At 54.3% G+C, this 17,455-nt stretch overlaps 9 protein-coding genes across 9 annotated transcripts; 5 read left to right on the top strand and 4 right to left on the bottom strand.

Annotated features, from left to right (window-relative positions):
- Positions 1-143: 143 nt before the first annotated feature.
- Positions 144-948, top strand: BU25DRAFT_428853 (carbohydrate esterase family 3 protein; the record flags this gene model as incomplete). Its single annotated transcript, XM_033708524.1, has 2 exons — positions 144-248; positions 301-948. 2 exons carry the CDS (start codon positions 144-146, stop codon positions 946-948), a joined length of 753 nt encoding a protein of 250 aa, XP_033565302.1.
- Positions 949-1,550: 602 nt separating this feature from the next.
- On the bottom strand, positions 1,551-1,892 carry BU25DRAFT_455439 (uncharacterized protein; the record flags this gene model as incomplete). The annotated part of the gene is made up of 3 exons (XM_033709941.1): positions 1,551-1,616; positions 1,664-1,738; positions 1,791-1,892. The coding sequence occupies 3 exons, from the start codon at positions 1,890-1,892 to the stop codon at positions 1,551-1,553; spliced, it is 243 nt and encodes an 80-aa protein (XP_033565301.1).
- Positions 1,893-3,006: 1,114 nt separating this feature from the next.
- Positions 3,007-3,891, bottom strand: BU25DRAFT_407660 (uncharacterized protein). The gene is made up of 3 exons (XM_033705602.1): positions 3,605-3,891; positions 3,442-3,552; positions 3,007-3,386 (listed from the first exon to the last, which is right to left on the bottom strand). The coding sequence occupies exons 1-3, from the start codon at positions 3,856-3,858 to the stop codon at positions 3,077-3,079; spliced, it is 675 nt and encodes a 224-aa protein (XP_033565300.1). The 5' UTR covers positions 3,859-3,891; the 3' UTR covers positions 3,007-3,076.
- Positions 3,892-3,997: 106 nt separating this feature from the next.
- BU25DRAFT_385995 (uncharacterized protein) lies at positions 3,998-5,205 on the top strand. Its single transcript, XM_033704383.1, has 6 exons — positions 3,998-4,037; positions 4,100-4,155; positions 4,211-4,225; positions 4,396-4,546; positions 4,644-4,709; positions 4,759-5,205. Exons 2-6 carry the CDS (start codon positions 4,108-4,110, stop codon positions 4,785-4,787), a joined length of 309 nt encoding a protein of 102 aa, XP_033565299.1. The 5' UTR covers positions 3,998-4,037; positions 4,100-4,107; the 3' UTR covers positions 4,788-5,205.
- A 488-nt stretch (positions 5,206-5,693) lies between these two features.
- BU25DRAFT_407658 (uncharacterized protein) lies at positions 5,694-10,540 on the top strand. Its single transcript, XM_033705601.1, has 3 exons — positions 5,694-5,836; positions 5,990-6,249; positions 6,300-10,540. The coding sequence occupies exons 2-3, from the start codon at positions 6,004-6,006 to the stop codon at positions 10,080-10,082; spliced, it is 4,029 nt and encodes a 1,342-aa protein (XP_033565298.1). The 5' UTR covers positions 5,694-5,836; positions 5,990-6,003; the 3' UTR covers positions 10,083-10,540.
- Positions 10,541-10,867: 327 nt separating this feature from the next.
- BU25DRAFT_407657 (uncharacterized protein) lies at positions 10,868-11,735 on the top strand. The gene is made up of 2 exons (XM_033705600.1): positions 10,868-11,380; positions 11,433-11,735. Exons 1-2 carry the CDS (start codon positions 10,964-10,966, stop codon positions 11,619-11,621), a joined length of 606 nt encoding a protein of 201 aa, XP_033565297.1. The 5' UTR covers positions 10,868-10,963; the 3' UTR covers positions 11,622-11,735.
- A 217-nt stretch (positions 11,736-11,952) lies between these two features.
- On the bottom strand, positions 11,953-12,801 carry BU25DRAFT_455434 (uncharacterized protein; the record flags this gene model as incomplete). Its single annotated transcript, XM_033709940.1, has 1 exon — positions 11,953-12,801. The coding sequence occupies one exon, from the start codon at positions 12,799-12,801 to the stop codon at positions 11,953-11,955; it is 849 nt and encodes a 282-aa protein (XP_033565296.1).
- A 239-nt stretch (positions 12,802-13,040) lies between these two features.
- BU25DRAFT_488544 (PLP-dependent transferase) lies at positions 13,041-15,729 on the bottom strand (the record flags this gene model as incomplete). The annotated part of the gene is made up of 5 exons (XM_033711356.1): positions 13,041-13,225; positions 13,280-14,542; positions 14,593-15,322; positions 15,372-15,480; positions 15,533-15,729. 5 exons carry the CDS (start codon positions 15,724-15,726, stop codon positions 13,041-13,043), a joined length of 2,481 nt encoding a protein of 826 aa, XP_033565295.1.
- A 407-nt stretch (positions 15,730-16,136) lies between these two features.
- BU25DRAFT_385982 (8-amino-7-oxononanoate synthase-like protein) lies at positions 16,137-17,452 on the top strand (the record flags this gene model as incomplete). Its single annotated transcript, XM_033704382.1, has 2 exons — positions 16,137-16,890; positions 16,944-17,452. 2 exons carry the CDS (start codon positions 16,137-16,139, stop codon positions 17,450-17,452), a joined length of 1,263 nt encoding a protein of 420 aa, XP_033565294.1.
- Positions 17,453-17,455: the final 3 nt, after the last annotated feature.

Raw genomic sequence — 17,455 nt, 5'->3', positions numbered from 1 at the left:
ATCCGAGTTAGCATCTTCAACTAGCATTTTCGCTACGAGCACTCGACAAAAGCGTGACAGTATCTGTACACTTCGGATTATACACATACTCGATCCAATTCGACTCGATTCCAGGACAGGACGACATATATTCGGGATCCAGGATGGTTAAGCTCGGCGCTCTTGCCTTTGGGCTGCTCACTGTTGTGGCTCAAGTGAGCGCTCAACAGACAGTCAAGGTCATGCCATTCGGTGCTTCCATAGTCAGCGTAAGTCCACTCGTATCCAAACCCCTGACACCTTTCACTGACACCCACCCAGAGATGTTGGCGCGCAAACCTCCAAGCCAAGCTCCGCAACGACAAAACCACAAACTTCGACTTCGTCGGCACACAAACCGGCACCTGCGGCGGCGTCTCAGTCGACCAAGACCACGAAGGGCACCCCGGCTCCCAAGCAACCGAGTACGCAGCAAAGGGCAATCTGACCGTCTGGCTTAACGCCAACACGCCCGATGTCATCCTCATGCTGCTCGGAACCAACGACGTGCTCATCGGCAAGAAGTCCACCAGCGACATTATCAAAGCCTACGACGTCCTGGTTGGCCAGATGAGGGCTAAGAATCCTAAAATGCGCATCATCTTCTCCAACCTGCTGCCACTGGACCCCAAGCGCTGGCCTCAATCTGGTGTCGACGGGATCGTGGAACTGAACACTGCGATTCAGCAGTACGCACCGTCCATAAGCACGCGTGACAGCCCTGTGGTATTCGTGGACAATTTCTCCGGCTTCGACGCCGTGGCCGACACGACGGATGGCGAGCACCCGAACGATTCTGGGAATGAGAAGATGGCGAGCAAGTTTTTTGCGCCGACGCGGGATGCGATTAAAGCTGTGAGTGCTGCGAAGACGAAGAGCAAGCGTGTGAGTGGGTTTTTGAGCCGCAGGCTGGCGTTGCTTGCGCAATAGGGGGAGACCATGACATGCATTTAATACATGATGGGATGGATGCTGAGACAGCATGACCTGTGAAGTAATGACTTAATGTGTTATGCGTATGCATGGATGATTGTTGTACTAAGACTTGTTGTTTTGGACTTTTGGTATGAAAGTGTGAACTGACCAACGTTCAGATTGCTCCCGGCACCGACTCGAGTCCTAAGGGTCAAGCCAAAGCCCAAGACCAGAACGTTACTCCTACACTGGTGACATCCTCAGTTAAGAGCACCTCTCAAGCCCAGAGCACCGTTGCTGCAGCCTCCAGCCATGTATCGGTGACAGCACTGTCGCAGGCGACAAGTTCAGCAACCTCAGACGCGAAGACGACAACGACACAAGGGAGCCAACAGACAACATCATCAGCAACCAGTTTGAAGGCGCCGTGGCCGTTGAATCTATGGAGGAGTGTGCAGTGGGCGGTGTCGAGAGGAGGATCGAGGCAAAGTGTGCTGTCAAGTGCGAGGTAACAAGAGGATCGCGGAGGGTTCCAGTTATTCATTAGATTAGCGCGGCTACAGTGCCGATTATTGCGTGTATATAGAAGCGTTGTACATACGGCGAGGTGTCACAGGCTATCCGTGGCCCCCGTCTGCTGGCTCAGACCTGGCGCCAGCCTTCTTCTCAGCTCGTCTAGCGGCCTGCATATAGACATTAGCGATAGACTGCATAATGCATAATGACCTACCATGATACCGCGACTTTTCTTCCCCCTAATGAGCTTCTCTACGGCGTCTTCATTGGCCTTCACGGCGGCGGCATCCTGTGTGGTGTCAGATCTGGTAGGTCATCTAGAAGGTCCCCTCGTATCGTACCTCTCGGTTCTTTCTGTTACGTCCTTCCCAGTTCAGGACCTCAGCAGCGGCAGACGACTTTTTCTTGTTCGCATCCGTGACATCATACCCACCCCGGCCCATCTTTGTAGCGGGTTGTGGGTGCTTTTCAAGTGTCTGTGAGCATACAATTAGCTCGGCGAAGCAACGAGCATGATCGGGCCACGCCGCGGATGTCTTTGATGAGGGCGAACGTGGGAGTCCTGTCTCTCTTACAATTTGCCAAGGGCGCTGTGGAGCAGAGTGTCCTGGGTTCTAGAGCATACAATTAGCTCTGGAAAGCAGTCAGCATAAGTATGCCGTACCATGAATGTCGTTATGACACTTCGCATTCCTGCTCGACGGAAGTTGAGAGGCAAGGCGGCAGGTGGTGTTGTGTTGTGGAGAATATTTGCGTAGTCGAAATCTTGTTTACGTCTGCTGTTGTTGTTGTTGTTGTTGTTGTGTTGTTATGAAGAAGCTGTTCTCACAGCGAGGAGAGAGCGGAAATTGCAAAAATTGCTCCTGCTTTCACCTCTGGGGGCGATAGAAAGGAGAGGTCATCTGGGACAGAGGAAACCAGTTGCTGTGTGGAACGAAGAGACGTGGTAGGAGTTCAGAATGGGTAGGTGAATGTGGGTTGGAGTAAGTGTGAAGCTGGCGCAGGTGAAGAGGCAGGTGCCATCCTAGCAACCATTGAGGTGGCCCAACAATGAGGTGACTGGAGCCAGGAGCGAGAAGAACGACTGAGAGAAACTCAAAGATGCACCTACAGGATCCCCCTTCTGTGTCTTGCCCCTGATACCGAGTGCCCAAATGTCAAGATCTGAGTACGATTACCGACTTAGAAGGAGAGAGGAGCTATCCTGGCAACGCCCAATCTGATCCAACAATAGAATGACAGGAAACGGTGCAGACACACGAGAAGAAACCACAGGATTGCCCTTGTTTGCCTTGCCTCCAATCTGAATGTTGTTGTTGTTGTTGTTGTTGTTGTTGTCGTTGTAGAATGGTCGACGTGCTACATCCTGACAATGCCCGAGCTTGCTTGATGGGAAAGACTGAAGAAATGACGGGTACGAGACTTATGGAAGTAGACACGCAAGCTTCTTAGGTGCGTGGTTCTCAGAGTCGAGTGGCCTGGCCGTTAGCATCCTTGAATGGTCACAGCCCTCATCTGCAGGGACAATGTCACGGAAAGACCACAGGCTCGAGCCAATTGAACAACAAACGAAAAGTACACTTGAGCCCAGTATTTACACGTGATAAGTCATCTCCACCGCATCTCTTTACTTTGTCCTGACCTGCTTCAACTTTCCGGGGACGTGTGTGAAGTTGTTTGCGTATGCCTTGGGGACGAACTTGCGAACGTTGGGCTCCTGGATAAAGTACTCGTAGCCCTGCTTGTTAGCAAAGTTGATGGCATCCTCCTTGGACTTGAACTGGAGTCGGTGGCCGTTCATGAAGTCGGCAGAGGAAGCCCACCCCATGAGAGGGTTCTCCCAGCGGTGGCCCTTGGCGAGCACGTCCCAGTCCATGAGCCAGTGTTCCGAAGTCCAGTTTCCTGACTGTGTGGCGGTCTTTGCAGGCTTGTAGATGCTGTAGACAAGGTCAGAACTGCGAGCACACCGCACTTGTACATGGACTATCGTACCGAACTTGGCGGGCCTGGAGATCGACTGGCGCACCAGACAGAACAGCCGCAGCTACGCTCTCACCAGGCTCGCTGCCATCCATGACGCGCTTGGGAATAGGCGAGAAGTTGCTGCAAGCTTCATTAGCTAGCTCTTGATTGGCTGCGCTCGAGAACAACGCACGATGTTCTGTAGTCGACGGCGACGTTGTAGTCCGGCGCGTGCCTCAAGCCCTCGGCAGCACTCTCCTCTCTGATCTGGGTGGACTCGCTCTTGGAGGGGACAGCGGGCGCGTCTTCGGAGCTTGTCTTGTGCTGGTGGGGAGTGGGCTCGTTGGTCGCGTATGTGCGGTATGCGGGGGCGAGCGAGCGTGTCGCCGAGGGTCGCAGGGCGGGTGCGAGCAGGCGGGAGCCAATTGAGCGGGGGAGGGCAGACATTATGGCGGGCGTGGTGCTGTGGAGGTCGTCGACGGCGTTGGTGATGTCGATGGATGTTCAAGCTCGCGCGGGAATGCGCCTTGGCGGAACATCCCGGCCGCAGAACTCGCAGCTTTGATCTCGACAACCTCACCGACCTCACGATCCCCATCCCGACCCCATCGTCTTTGCCAGCCCAAGTACGCTCCCCGCAGCGAAGCCGCCCGCGGAAACAGTGCAATTGATGCTAATTGAGCCCCAGCCGTCAAGATGAGCTTCATCCAGCGTCGCGCCCTCTCCACCCTGATCCCCCCCAAGGTACGCCTCCACACCCACCGCCCGCACCGCCCGCAGTACTGACGCCGCCTCCCAGATCGCATCTCCCAATGTAAGACCCCTTCCCAATACAGCAGCCGACGACTCCGATACCCGCACGCCGACTGCGCGCTCTCAGCGAACCGCATCCTACGCTCTATACCCGCAACGACGACGACTCTCGAGCACCGCCTGCGCTCACGCTCCACTCGTTCGGCGAATACTGGACTAACGCGTTTGAAGGCTATCGGCGCATCCCCCAATGCCGTCCGCATGCAGAAGGTCGTGAGCTTCTACGAGAAGCTCCCCCGTGGTGCTGCTCCTGAGGTCCAGGCCAAGGGTCTCCTTGGACGCTACCAGAAGAAGTACATGGGCAAGAACGCTTCAGGCAGGCGTACGTCAATCCTCAGACATGATGCGGCGTTCCTGGTGCAGGAATGCCGCTGTGCCACTCCCACACATGCCTACAGCTTCGCTGACTAAGCCCACAGCGCTCGTCCACATCATCGGCGCCCTCATTGCCCTCGGCTACGCACAAAACTACTACTTCCACCTGCGTATGTACTCGCGGGGCTTCCATGGAGATCACATGACTAACAATCGCAGGCCACCACAAGAACAACGTCCACCACTAAGCGTATCTCACCTATGATTCGATCTGAGCGTTACGGTTGGGACGTGTAAATATAGATGTAGTTGATCAATCAAGATCTGGCCAGTGCAGCCTCCCGTCCCTAATTCCTGACTCGGTCGATGTGGATCGAACTGCAGCTTGGAACTATCTGGACTACTCTACGACCCTCGCTTGACAACAGCAACAGCAACAGCAACAGCAACAGCAACAGCAACAGCAACAGCAACAGCAACAGCAACAACAACATCAACATCTCAATCATGTGGAGGACGAACCAAAATCACCTAGCTACAAGAGCGTCTTGCCCAGTTTGCAGGAGTGACGACGTCCACGAAACAGTCAGACTGCACAGTCACATGTTTGGCCAGCCTTGACTACTTCAGAGTCAAGCCCTAGCACCTTCAGCGACTAGATCATTAGAGGATATATTGAGCAGTGGGATTGCCACAGGATACAAATAGCTTGCTCTGGACATACATGACTGCATGCTGACTGAGTGCTGTAACACATGAGTTCCTTCCCGCTGAATGCTCGGCCCTTTGCCGGCCGGCTGTCGTGAGCAGTGAGTTCACTCTCATCGCGGCTGCTCTGCGCCTGAGCCACGTATTCACCACGATTTACTGCACTCACCTGGCGCCTCACTTACAGTCAGTGCCTGAGTCATCCGTGCGACGGGCGTAACGTGCTCCCGAAAGCGCACCTTGCCGTACAAAGAGCTTAATTGCCAAGGCTTGCCGCCTCACGACCTGCATTGACTCGCTGTACAGCCACGGGCTGCCTCCTAAACCGCATCACCTCCGCGACCCGCCCAAACAACGCAAGGGCTCCTCTCCCCCTCTATCGCACTCCCGGACGAAGCCACGAGCCGTTCGGCGACATCACGCGACTGAGCCACTCCCCCCCCCCCCCCCCGACCGCAGCCAGCTCGCGCGACCGCACCTCGACGCCGACACCTCCGCTTTCGCCGCGACAGTCACGAAGACTTGCAGACGACGTTTCTGCGGAAGCGCCCACTTGAACCTCGTGGCGACTTGTAGCATCTGACATTAGGTGAATACATTTCAGCTTTTCCCTCACTCCCCGCGCGTCACATGGAGGATGAGCACAGAACCGGACACGACGCACCACGGTCGGCGTCCTCAGCCTCCACTTCCGTCACCCATGCAAAACACCAGTCTAACAGCAACTCCTCGACTGCGACAGTTCCGGAAACTGTTATGGCAGAGCAGGTCACCAACGATGTGGTAAAGGAAGCACAGTCGGTGGGACGCCCTGCGCCCATCGACGATACTGCGTCAGCTACCAACTCCTCCGCCGTCAACGGCGAGCAGCCCTCGGGCCCAGCGACCGCGAACACCAAGACCTCTGAAGCTCCTTCTGCCTCAACGAATGCGACGACGACAGCCTCAGCCTCGACTGCAGGCGCACAAGCTTCGGTGAACAGCAACGGCCAAACGGCGGCAGTAAGTGGGGAGGAGGACTAAACGGTTTGGGTTCTCACTAAGAATACTAGGCATCCAACAATGTAAAGCAGCCAGCCTCAGCACCGAAGGAGACCAGCGAAGCTCTGCAGAATGGCGATTCTGGCGAACAGTCTGGCGCCGAGTCTCTGCAGGTCAATGGCGAGGCAGTCAGTGGCTCAGATACAGACATCAGTCGACCTGGCAGCGTGGACCCATCAAAGCAGGACACTGGACACGTGCGGACAAGCTCGACGAAAAAGCCTGCAGCTTTCAAATCAGTTTCCGTGACGAAGAGTTTTCTGGCGAAATCGGCGGCCTCGACTCCTGCTACGTCCCCGGGCTTGAAAGCAGCCCCAGCAGTACAACCTCCTACCTCGTCCATTCTGACCGCGAAGCCCCGCCTCGTAGCCAAATCTGGCACCGCAAACACTCCACGAGCTCTGGGAAAGATGAACGGCGCAGGATCAGGGCCGGACGCAAGCAAAGTGTGGAACAAGAACCAGCCGGTACCCCCACCACCACCAAAGCAATACACAGATGAGGAGCTTAAGCAGCAGTATGGTATCCATCTTGCGACACGTCTGCCCATGGACGAAGCTGGGAAAGAGGCAAAGTGGGCTGACATCGACGATGACGATGGCGACTGGGCTCCAGACACCGTGGAGTGGATGGACGGAACGAAATCGTCCGTCACAGCTCCAGAAAACCAGCCACCGCCTGTCGAAGAACCACCGAAGCCGATCATTCTCGCAAAGCCTGAACCAGCGGCCGATACGCCAAAGTCTGCAGCGCCTACAGCTACGAGCGCACCAAAGACAAGCGTAACAGGCGGCCCAAAGACAATTCTGAAGCCTGGAGCACATGCGCAGTCAGGCGCTACAAAGTCAAGCCTGGTTCTGAAAGGCCAACCCGAAAAGCCCACCCTCGTGGCCAAACCCTCTACCGGTGCCCCTGCTAAGTCACCATGGGCTACTCTACCTCCTGTCGAGAAGGTGCCCCCGGTCCAGATCAACCCGACTGTACAACAGCAGCCCACGAATCACCGTTTTCCCACGCAGGACCACCGCGCTTATGAGCCTATGCCGCCACACCACGGCAGAGAAATTGCGCCAGACGATTTTAATCGCACATGGCGCGAAGAACGAGGCGGACGTGAGCTCTTCAATTCGCAAAACGGTCGCTATGAGCCTGTTAACGATGCCCGGCGAGGCTCTTTCAGAGATTCTGGTTATAGACAGCAGCAGCAGCAGCAGCAGCACCCATCTTTGTTGCAGAGACCATCGCACGATGGCCCAGCGGAGCCGTCTTCTGCCTTCCAGACTTCTAGATCAAGCGCGGATATGCCATCTTGGGGCAGGAGACGAACTTCTTCGAATGTCAGTGGAGGAGGGCCTGGACGACGTATGTCGTTCGATCGACGTGGGCCAGAGTTCCCTAACGCTATCGTGGACGAAGAGCAGCAAGCTCAACCCTTGGTCAATGGAGCAGAGGCTGCAGGTAACGAAGCGCCGCGTCGGTCATCGCTCGCCCAAGCTACGTCACCCCATGTAGCTCAAGTGCATCCAGCTGCGCCTCAAGGTTCGGCCCCTCCACCTGTGAACGCAGCCTCGCCTGCAGCAAACGCAGCTCCTACCATGGAAGATGCGGTCGAAGCACAGAAACGCATGATGGCGGACAAGATCGAGCGCGCTCGGCTCAAGAAACAGCAACAACTGGAAGCCGAGAAGAAGGAAGAAGAGGAAAAGAAGGCCCGCATTGCCAAACGTCTTGCAGCTCTTGGCGAGGCGCCGAAGCCAAAGTCGAGCGAAAAGCCGCCATCACCTGCAGCTGGACGTTCGCCGCAGAAAGTCGATGCTGCTCTTGCACCCCTGCAATCACCGCCGAAGCCCCCCGTTCCTTCCAACGATGGCGAGGTTGCTCAATACGGCATGATGAAGGTTCACCAGCCCCATCCAGTAAAGAAGCCGTCGCCAGTACCCCAGTCGGCGAAGCCTGTCGAGCCTCAGACAAATGCGCACGCAGATAACCAGGTCAGGCTACCGATGTCACTGGATCAGCCTCCTGTGCTACCGTTTGACTCGAACCGTGACCACGTAAAGAAGGCAACAGAACATTCACGACCGCTAGCTGATGGCCCAATCCCACAAGGCCCAAAGCCAACGCAACCCGCCTGGCAGTCCGGTTCTGGCTCTCAGACACGTGGAGGGTGGACCTCACAGGTGTGGGGTTCCGCGCAAACGAGGGATCGAAACCTTGGAAACGGTACCTTCGACTCAGGTTTCAACCGCGGTCAGCCTCGACCCGGCACTCAGCAACAGTTACCTGCACAGCCTTCTTCTGCATCGATTGCACCTATCGGCGTTGATCCTGTGGCGCCAGCAACCTCACATACGGTCAAATTGCCGCTCTCATCGCAGCCGATGCATCCTCAGTCCAGGCAATTGCCAGCACAGGCAGGGCCAGGCCCAATTGCACCGCCAGCGGACAATAAATGGGGCAATTTCGCCGCTCACATTGCCCGCGATGACGCCAACATGGTCGTCAAGGCACATCAGGACCGCGAGCGCATGGGTGGTGAGACGTTCCGCCCTGAGCTACGGGAGACGTATAAGGACCAACGAGGCAAGGCGCAGACTATGGTTCACAGCAAAGTTGCTGGCAGTACTGTATTGGACAGTAGTGTCAGTGCTAGGGTTTCTCCTGCCGGCTCTGAGCTTAAGCTGCGGGATGAAGCTATGAAGCCTTCGCACGACGGCTCTTCACCGCAACAACCTCTGATCCAAGGCGCCCCTCTCCAGCAGGCAGGCGGCTCCCGCTCCTCACGGTTCTTCCCTCGACCGATCGAGACAGCTTTTCAGGCACCAATGACTACATCAAACAAGGCCGACTCTCCGCCACCTCCTCCTGAAACTGAGAGCCATCCAGTCTTTGCTGGCAGCGTCATTGGTCATCCACTGGTCAGACTTCCCAGGCCTTCACCTGTTGTTCGTCTGCCCAAGCCGGCGCAGGATCTTGTAGATCCTTCGGTCAATATGCCTCCACGTGGATACCACGGACCTGGTGCTCGCCCTCTGGCTATGAATCCTGAGTGGCAAGCCCGATTCAACAAGCTTCTGGACAAGCCTGCTGCTTCTGATGCCGCACCGAACGCTAGGCCCTTTGCTGCAGTACCAGTCGCAGTACCTGTGAAGCCGGGCGCGCTCGCTGTCGCTGCCTCCAGTAAGGCTTCCCTCGATGTCCGGGGCCATGCAGGCTCTGCGACTGTTTCTCTACCCAGTGCCGCAGCCAGGAAGATTTCAGGAACTGATCGCAACCGTGGCACTTTCACACGTGATGGCACTGCCGCGCTATTCGAGGACAGGGAGTTTGGATCACTCCCTACCGTAAGATTGCCCAAGGTGCCTCACCTTAGCGCAAACGAGCCAGCCATTTCCCTTCCTAAAGACGACGCCTATGTTCGCCTCGTCAGAAAGGAGAACCCGTTCACAACTAAGAGACTGGACGCATTCGACTTTGGTGCTGGCACTGAGATCGGCGTTATCATTCGTCTGGCCCACATGAGGATACCCATCACCAAGATGATGCCAAAGCCGCGTCGTGGCAAGGGCAATGGAACCTACAGCAAGCTCAAGCGCAATGGCACCCCTACTGGACCCCAAACCGGCGGCGCAAAGGACCGCCCGCGCAAACCATCGCAGCAAGGACAAGGCGAGCGCACAAGCAGCTCGCCTAGGGTCAACTTGCCCAGCGCATGGCCTGCCCAGCCTCGTCCTGCCGCAGCTCCCAAGCGCGAGTCCTGGGCTCAGCGTGCTGCAGCTGCTCCGGTGCACTAGAAGTGAACCCAGCACCAGTCAAACGCAGAGCCTCACCATCCACCTTTGGGTAATTTGGCGTCTCGCATCTCGTAACATCCATTTGTCGAATTGGAAGTGTTGCAACAGAATCACCGGTCGCTATCGAACTCTCGATACGTCGTCTGCCCAACTGCGCAGGCTTGTCAAAACATGATATTACGGAGTGTACTCGGTTGTTTTGGGATTCATTGTTCTCCAGACAGCGTGTCATGTTAGATGCTTACTTTTCTTCACAGCAGTACATACTGCGGCTGTTGGACCACAACGCTTTGGTGGGACCCAAAGCCGCTTCTCTGCGACCCTTTTTCTGCCTTCATCAACTCATGAACACGTCTACTCTGGCCACGGCGCAGGACGCGGATGTCATGATTGATGAAAGCTACATGCGAAATGCGATGGAATGCGGATAGACACTTGTACTGCGAATAATACCGATGCAAACACTTCATTGATGAGCTTATTGTTTCTGTGATGTGCTTGTCCTTTTGATGAATCTATGTCACATCTAACGCTCTTACCCCACCCACCACGAGTGAGAGCTACAGCCACGGATACCTTTCTGCGCGACCAATTGGCGCATTGTCTCATTGCCCGCAAGTCAAACTTCGTCAAAACATCTGCCCTCCTTCCGTTCAACCCAAGATGACAAATCTCTCCGCCTTACGAACCATCCGGGAGAGCATTTAGCCCATGATGTAATCAACCATCTCCATCATATCGTAAGCAATACAACAGCGCACACTGCCCTTCACAACTTCATAATCAGAAAATTGTACTTAAACAACATCCCTAACATACCTTCATATCCAAAACACCAAATGCAAACTACGTGGAACATCGCCCGCCCATTCTCCCCCACCATGTCCACCCAACCCTCCATCATCTTCCCCGCACACTTCGCGCCGGGCACCACGGACAACTTCGTTAGCAACGAGATAATCGCAAAAGGCATTTCTGCTAAGCAGATCTGGAAACAACTAGCCGACGTTTCCAAATGGGAGTCCTACTACAAAAACTGCGCCCAGATCACCGTCCCCGATGAAGGGCCACAGCTACTGAAGGGCCGCGTTTTCAAGTTCAGCACCTTCGGTTTCCCGCCGCTGACTTGCACGGTCAAGGAGAGTGTTGAGCCTGAGGGCAGTGTGAGGGGAAGGGAGGGCAGACTAGCGTGGGAGAGCAAGACGCCGGACGGGCTAGAGATCTACCACGCGTGGTTGGTGCAGGACCTCGAGAATGATCGTGTCCGCGTTTTGACGCAAGAGAGCCAAATCGGCCCTGTAAGCTGTACATCCCGTTTCATGTGCGAGGAAGTGTGCTGATGGAACGCAGGTCTTCGCAGAATGGAGTATCCAAAAACCCAACAAGATGCTACTCGGCCATCAAGACTGGTTGGACGGACTGGTGAGCAAGATCAGGGGCGAGGAGATCAAAGAAACAAACTTGGAAAAAGTTGGGTTCCCCGTCCGACAACTCGATGAGAAGGAGGTCAAGAAGGCTAGTGTACAGATAGGAGTCTAGGTCTGGGCTGAGACAGTGAGGAAGGTTAGGGATGGACATGTGTTGCGGTATCGGTCGGTCTGTACAAGGTCTGACTGTACCCCTGACAGACTACCCTAGTCTAGTGTGTGACAGGTCACTGGCCTGAGGTCAGGTATATAGTCGTCATCTCCCAGCTAGATAACAATTCAGCGCAGTATTCCATTGACCCGATAGTCTTACGTTATCGTTTACCGTAGCTATCAGTATTCTACAGTGGCACACACCGCAACAACATTTCATTGCTCTTCAGGGCTTGGTTTACAGGCTATAATCACAGGTCCCTGGTCAGGCTTCGACGGTAGTAATAAGCTCAATGATGCTGCAAAAGATTCCCTCTTACGACTCGGCCCTGGTTCCCCCGATGTGTAAACATCTCCAGATTATCCTGAACATGGCCCCACATCTCCACCGGTGCTACAGGCACACAGCCGTCTTGGGTGCAGTTGCTGTGTGGTGGGAAGTACGGAAAGTGACACGGTTGTCTGTAGAAGCAGTCTTCGCAGTTGTACTCGCAAGATAGGCCCTCAGCCGGTATGTGCTGGAACGGTTGCTGATGTTGCAGGAGCACCTGATTCGCCTTCCATGGCGGCGGGGGCGCACAGCCGTCCGCAGTGCAGACTGATGGCGGAGGCATGTACCTGCAATGATATTGTTGGTCGGGATGGTGACCACAAGTGAGTTCGCAGTCGAAGCTGAGCACTTCGGTGAACCAGTGGTCTTCTGGGTGGTGTAAGATCTGGCCTTGCGTGGATGGGTGTTGCGGATAAGGAGGTGCTGGAATCCAGTCGATGGGATTCTGAATTGTAGGGCTTGCGTGGGCTCTTGAGAAGGCTGCAATTGTCTCCTCATGCGAGGTCATCGAAGGGATGCCGGTACCTAGCTGAGGATGAAAAGGTTGCGGGGCTTGCTGGAGATGGTCTCCATGGGGGAATGGCTTTTGAGCACTTTGTAGTGACAACGCTTTCGATGTTTGGACCTCCTGAGTTGGTATGTTTGGAGCGTTGCGGGAGCCCGGCGGAATTGTCAAGGCTGACGATGTGCCCATAAGAGTTGCAAAGTCGAGGAGGAAGTCAAGTGCGTTCATTTCGAGAGTGGCTGCAAACGCAAGTGAACGAAGAAAGAGCTTGAATAAGTCGAAATCTTCGTCGGGGGTTTTCATAGAGATAATGTGCAACGTCCACGCCTCTATAGCATGATCGGAATCAGGACCTGTCGTACAGTGCTGCAGCGTACATGACGGGTGTAACAGAACACCGTCCAAGCACGCATCTACCAGCAGCTGCCTAGTCTGGTACATCGCGTACGAGCACTGCCTCGAGAAGGGACACCGACTTCAGATCACCTGCATACAATAGATTGTGCAGCATATAATGTAGCCTTTAACGTGCTTCTACCAAACTACTCACTGATCGCGTCCAGTTTCTGCCTGAATGTTTCTTCAACAGTCTTCAGCTGACTTTGCGTCGTTGTCATACTGGCCATCAGATAGATGACGTTGCCGAGGATACGGGAGTGAATCTGGACCTTGCTGTGATCGAACAAAAGCGAGTCGCGGAGACCTATGGCTGCGGAAGAAGTATAGCCTGTTTACGTTAGTATAGCTTCAGAACAAAGCATGACAAAGTGTGTGGACTTACCGGCTCCAGACTTGTCCTTCAGTGACACAGCTAAGGTGGAGCCAAGTGCATTAACATGATCAACGCGCTCATGGTGCGAAAGACTGTGCACGAACTCCTTACCCCAGAAGCTCCAGAGTCTGGACTCTGTTTGGAGGTTGTTTGGGGTTATCTTCCATGTCTTATCCCTCTTATCCTGTCTTGTTGAGGTAGCCTGCGATTGTACCTCTTTCCAGTCGCGCTTGAATTGATACCACTTCGATCCATGATAGTAATTATCCATCCTGTCTAGACTCACATTGGCAACATGGGAGCCGATGGGGTGCGCAGTGTAGCTGTGACCGTGGAGTAGAGCCTCAGACTTTTCGTCACCCCAGAAGGCTTGGAAGATCGAGTCGCTGGCTGCCGTGATTGACAATGGCAACAAACCACCTGTGAGCAGTTTGGCGTGAACGGAGATATCGGGATGAACTTCGAGGAACGAGGCAGACGAGAAACGGCCAAGACGGTACAAGCCAGTAAAGACCTCATCAAACATGACAGGTAATCCGGTCCATGCATGTCCGCCCTCAATCGCCGGAGGCGCGGCCTCCGAAGATGTGGCGAAGTTGTAACGACGCACAACGCGCGCAAGGCTCTGCTGGAACAAAGGATCCACGAAGATCATACCGCCTGCGCCCAGAATGACAGGCTCCATGACCAGTGCGCCAAACTTCTTGCCCTCCCGTTTGACAAGTCTGTCGAGCGTCTTCTCGATATATGCTTCATATCTTGGCGATTGCCCTCTAGCGTCGAAGTCGAAAATGTCGTCCTGCTCGGCAAATTGCTGCACAGGTCCAAACTCCTCCTCCATGCCTGCGGGTGGCTCAACGACCCAACGACCACCCTTCAGCTTGTATGTCGGATAATCGAACCAGTAGCCACGACCTCGATACCAATCGACTTTCTCGTTGAAGACACACGGCTCTGACGCGTCCATGGCGCCAATTGTGTCGCCATGGTAGCTACCCTTAAGTCCCAACACTCCGATAGCCTCTTTGGAGCCATCCCAGCCGTAGTGTTTGCAGGCTGCACGGACGCCCATCTTGATACCAACTTCGGTCGCTGTGCTTCCGTCGTCAGTGTAAAAGACTTTAGTTAGGCGAGGATTCTTCAGGCCCTCAAGTAAGTGCTCAGCAAGCTTCAGTGCTGGCTCGTGTGTTGCTCCTGCAAACATGATATGTCCGTAGCGACCTGCTGCGTACGCTGCTTCAAGTGCTAAGCGGGGATTACCATGTCCCAAACCTGTAGTGACAATCAGAGCAGATTCAGGATCCATCGAGTTTGTAGATTACCTTGCGTCCACCAGCTCGCAGATCCGTCGAACGCCGGATACAACATCGGCAAAGAGTCATCGAGCTCACCGCTCGTCTCTGACTTCGAGGTGCGTTTGACTTGGAAGTAGTCACCGTATGCCGAATCAAATACGAGCACGTCTTCCGCTTTCTCGACATGCTTGTGCTGTGTGAAAGGATGCCAGATCGTCTTGTGTGTTCGTGATGCCATGCTGTCTATGTTCTCGATTCGCTTACGGTGTCGATCAACAATGCGTGCTGCAATGTTGTGGACTTCTCGGTCTTTGCACACTTTCTCGTAGTACTGCTTCATTAACGCTTGCTCCTCGCGCTCATCCTTGCCGTCAAGGTTATTGGGTATCCACGGTATGTTGTAGACTGGGATTCCCATCTTGTCATTGAAGTACCGTGTCAGGTACTCGCCGTTCTGATATTTGCTCTTGTCATCGAAACAGACGACGGCATCGAGATCGTAGCCTCTCATAATGAGCGACTCAGCAGCTGAGATAGTCGAAGCTATGCCCCCAAGCTTGTGGTCACCAACAAGGACTGCAGGGAGTCGCAAGGATCGGTAAATATCCGCCTGCGGCGTTCCTGATGGACCCGGGCTAAGGACTCCACCAGCAGTTTCCACGATGCCGAAACCCCAGTCATCTGACTTATGATGGATCGCATATGCACTGTTCCGAAGCTGCTGATGAAGACGATGATTAAGGAAACTATCGTTGGGCTGGTGTCATTAGTCTGTAGTTCCAGACATCTGTAATGCTATTCCTCACAATATCCTTCGGGTCTCGAGCCGAGTCTCGAGCGGCTATGTGAGGACTGACAGGGTCCTTGAACTGGAACAGGGTTGAAACAGTCTGACCTGTGTACCTCCGCACATAGCTAGCTAATGTTAGCCGTGTTTGTACATTGCTGAAGGATTGGGCAGACGGACTCATCATCGCGATCGCTGGCAGGTCCCGTCGAGACGGGCTTGATATACTGGATTTGATATTTCCTCCTCTTCAATCCATGTTTGACGCGCAAACCGAGGAGGGTAGAGAACACAGTCTTTCCAACATCGGTGTTAGCACCATATATTTGCACCGCGATGTATTTCTTCCATAATCCCGCGGGCACTCTCGACATTCTCGTGACGGAAGGACCAAGTGCGGTGCGATTGATGCGGGATCGCAATGTTTCGTGGTCGGTGTGGGGTGTATGCTGCGCTGGGGATTTGAGTTCCGCCGGTTCGGTCTAGAAAGGAAAAGGAAAAGTACATCTCCTTCGGTCCCGTTCCTGCATCGACCTGCATACACAACACACTAAACCGATTTCGAACTGTAGCGGTTAGTCAAGGCATTGGAAGGGGAGTGATTGAGTCAACGAGTGTGTCATTCCCCCGCCTTCCGTCTGACAATTGCCTCTTGTGTTGGTGGGCCGGGCAATGCTTTTGCCCACCTTGTGGAGCGACCCACGCTAGCGATCCAGCTCGGCAGGAAACAGCATCTGGACTCGATTTGGAGTTCTCGGCCTCGGTGATGGCAACGAAGAAAGAGATGGAAGGCACGAATGAGAAAGGACCACTCGATGCCAGGATGCAGTGTTTGCTTGAAAGACGACAGACAAACTCGACGTTGCGCAACTTGACCCTACCCAAAGCTGGCCAAATCGACTTCTCGTCTAATGACTTTCTGTCACTATCGACCAACACTCAACTGAAGGGTGTGTATCTTGCAGAACTCCAAACCTCGCAATTACCTCTCGGCAGTGGTGGATCTCGACTCTTGGACGGCAATTCGCCCTATGCCGAATCACTAGAATGCGACATTGCCGCGTTCCATGGCGCTGAGGCAGGATTGCTCTGGAACAGCGGCTTCGATGCAAACGCTGGCTTCTTCTCGTGTGTACCGCAGCCTGGCGATGTGATCGTGTTTGACGAGCTTGTACACGCGAGTGTGCATGATGGGATGCGCCTTTCAAGAGCTGCACAGACAGTGCCTTTCGAACATAACTCGGTAGCAGATCTTCGAAGGGTATTGAGCGAGGTGGCTCAGCTACCGAGTAGATGTAACGTGTTCATCGCTGTGGAGTCAATCTACAGTATGGATGGCGATGTTGCGCCCCTGCGGCAGATTGTTGATACCGTCGCTGAGACTTTGGGTGAAGGAAGAGGCTACATCGTTGTTGATGAAGCACATTCGACCGGAGTGCTAGGATTTGAAGGAAGAGGTCTTGTCTGTGAGCTTGGCCTCGAGAAGCAAATTTTTGCACGACTACACACATTTGGCAAAGCACTAGCTGGCAATGGTGGTACGTTCTGAAACAGACTACACCTCAATGATCTTGTGCTGACGGTACACTAGCTATCCTCCTTGGCTCTAACACCCTTCGCCATTACCTGATCAACTATGCCCGGCCCCTGATCTACACGACCTTTCTGTCGTATCCATCTCTGGCGCTCATACGATCTTCTTACCAACTGCTCCGGGCAGGAGGCACCGTGCCCCTGCAGTTACATCTGCATCACTTGACAGAATTTCTCTTCAAGGCTATGCAGCAACTTCACGTCACTTCCGCTGCAGCCAGGAGTTTGCTCAGCATACCTAGTGCTTGTCCACAGTCGCCAATATTTGCAGTGCAATTGCAACGTCCAAGAAATCTTGCCAGATATCTCCAAGAGAGAGGCATGATGGTCAGAGCGGTCGTGTCACCAACAGTTCCTCTAGGAACCGAGAGAGTCAGGATCTGCCTACACGCAGGTAATACAGTTGATGAGGTCGAGACTCTGGTTGGCGCGTTACAGGAATGGAGCGAAGAGGATACAATAGGGGAAAAGAAGCAAGGCCCAGAACGGATGAAAGCTCAGCTGTAATGT

This window comes from Macroventuria anomochaeta, assembly GCF_010093625.1.
Source record: "Macroventuria anomochaeta strain CBS 525.71 unplaced genomic scaffold BU25scaffold_5, whole genome shotgun sequence".
NCBI lineage: Eukaryota > Fungi > Ascomycota > Dothideomycetes > Pleosporales > Didymellaceae > Macroventuria > Macroventuria anomochaeta.
Note: the sequence above shows the minus strand (reverse complement) of the source record. Positions and strands in the feature narration are given on the sequence as shown.